This window comes from Meleagris gallopavo, chromosome 19, assembly GCF_000146605.3.
Source record: "Meleagris gallopavo isolate NT-WF06-2002-E0010 breed Aviagen turkey brand Nicholas breeding stock chromosome 19, Turkey_5.1, whole genome shotgun sequence".
Classification (NCBI taxonomy): Eukaryota; Metazoa; Chordata; class Aves; order Galliformes; family Phasianidae; genus Meleagris; species Meleagris gallopavo.
The window spans coordinates 3,034,631-3,036,218 of record NC_015029.2 but is presented as its reverse complement, the minus strand read 5'-3'; the positions used below and the strand labels follow the sequence as shown (position 1 = coordinate 3,036,218).

Below are 1,588 nucleotides of genomic sequence, written 5' to 3'. Positions count from 1 at the left end.
TATTATTATTTTTCCTTCCCTCTCCCCTTTCTCACCCTCCCCCCTTTCCTGGAATCAAAGCAGCTCCTAAAAGCACGCCAGAACATTATCAAAAACCTGACAGCCTGCTTAGGAGGCTGAGCAGAGCTTTGCTGGGATGTGCGACTTGTTTTACTATTGCTGCCGCTATGCTATGACGACCGCTCACAACTTGGAATTCACAGCAGGAAAAAAAAATGATTCTTTCAGGGGTTTTGCTAAATTCTCCCCTCTTCTTTTCACCGCTTCGCTGAAAGGCTCCGCAAAGCTGCCGCACCAGAGGCCACCAAAGGTCAGCATCTCTGTGGGATGCTGTAAAGCAGAGACCGAGAGGGGTTGGTGGTGATCTATTGATGTGTCTGCAATAACAACAAGAATAAAACGGCAGCCATAAACCTTTCATCCTGGGGGGTCCCACTGAGCTTTTCAGAACGCGGGAAGGATCCGGAGGGGTGCGGAGGGCACAGCCGCAGCCGTGGGAGCACCGCAAGGCTGGGAGCGCGGGGCTGAGCACCAGGCAGGATGCAGGGCATCACTTTGTGCCCGCACGGACGCTTCCATGGGAGGTCCCCCCAGCACTTCAGCAGCACAAAGCCGGCCAGATCCGGGCCGACGTGTGAGCGGCTGCAAGCGGGGGGATGCACGGGGTGTTAACTGGCCCCAATTCCAAGCGCAGGATAAAGGAGGGAGGAGAAAGGAAGAGGAAATAATTCACTAGCGGTATCCTATACGGGTTAAATGTCCCATCCATCCTGCTCAATAAGAACAGCGCCAGTTTCTCAGCGGCAGCACAAAGGGGTCAGCAGGGTTCAGGCTCGGTGCCCCCCTGCCCTCCCTCGCCCGGTGTGGGGCGGTGGGTGGGGGTGAGGGCGCGGGCCGGCGGCTCACCTCTGCTCTGCCGGGCTGTACGTCTGTCCTCGCTGGCAGCTGCTGACGGTGATGGGGTCGAAGTTGTGGAAGGAACGCAGGGCCACCCCGGAGATGGCCACAAACTGGGAGCTGAAGCTAATGAGGACAGCCTGGGTGTGATAAAAAGGGTGACTGAGGTCATGGATGACGGGGATAATCAGGGGATTGTTCCTGCAGCTCAGGACGTGGACACCTGCCAGAGGAGAGACAAGATCAGAGGAAGGGTCAGATCGAGCACAATCACTTCCCGAAGTCGTGAGCACTTCAGAAGCATTTCACCCATAGGAATGGCCCTATAGAGCTGAAAAGTTATGGTAAGCTGCCTGGAGGGGCTTCCCAAATCGCTCCGGAGAGCTTAGCACAGAAGTATATCCCTGCAGACAGCTGAAGAAAGGCTGCCATTCTCTCTGTGAGCGCGGCAGACTCTCTTTAGACCACAGCCACATTTCTATTGTGCTCCGTTAAATCAGGAGCAACCATCACGGAGGAAGCGGAGTTGAGCTATTGTGAAACCAGTCGGAGGGGACACTTGGAGCCTTTATCCCGTGCATCAAATGGGACCGGCAGGCTGGGTGGCTTTGTGCACCATGGGCAGTGCACCAGTGGCTTGTTTGTAGCTGTGCATGTCATTAGCACCCAACATAAAACTTTTCCTTTTTTT

At 55.2% G+C, this 1,588-nt stretch overlaps 1 protein-coding gene across 2 annotated transcripts in view; it reads right to left on the bottom strand.

Annotated features, from left to right (window-relative positions):
- PAPPA (pappalysin 1) overlaps window positions 1–1,588 on the bottom strand; it is a 171,980-nt gene that overhangs the window by 47,846 nt on the left and 122,546 nt on the right. For both annotated transcript variants that reach the window (XM_010720813.2, XM_019621403.1), the window contains exon 13: window positions 907–1,120. In XM_010720813.2, coding sequence (XP_010719115.1) covers window positions 907–1,120 — 214 coding nt within the window. The remainder of the gene's footprint in view (window positions 1–906; window positions 1,121–1,588) is intronic.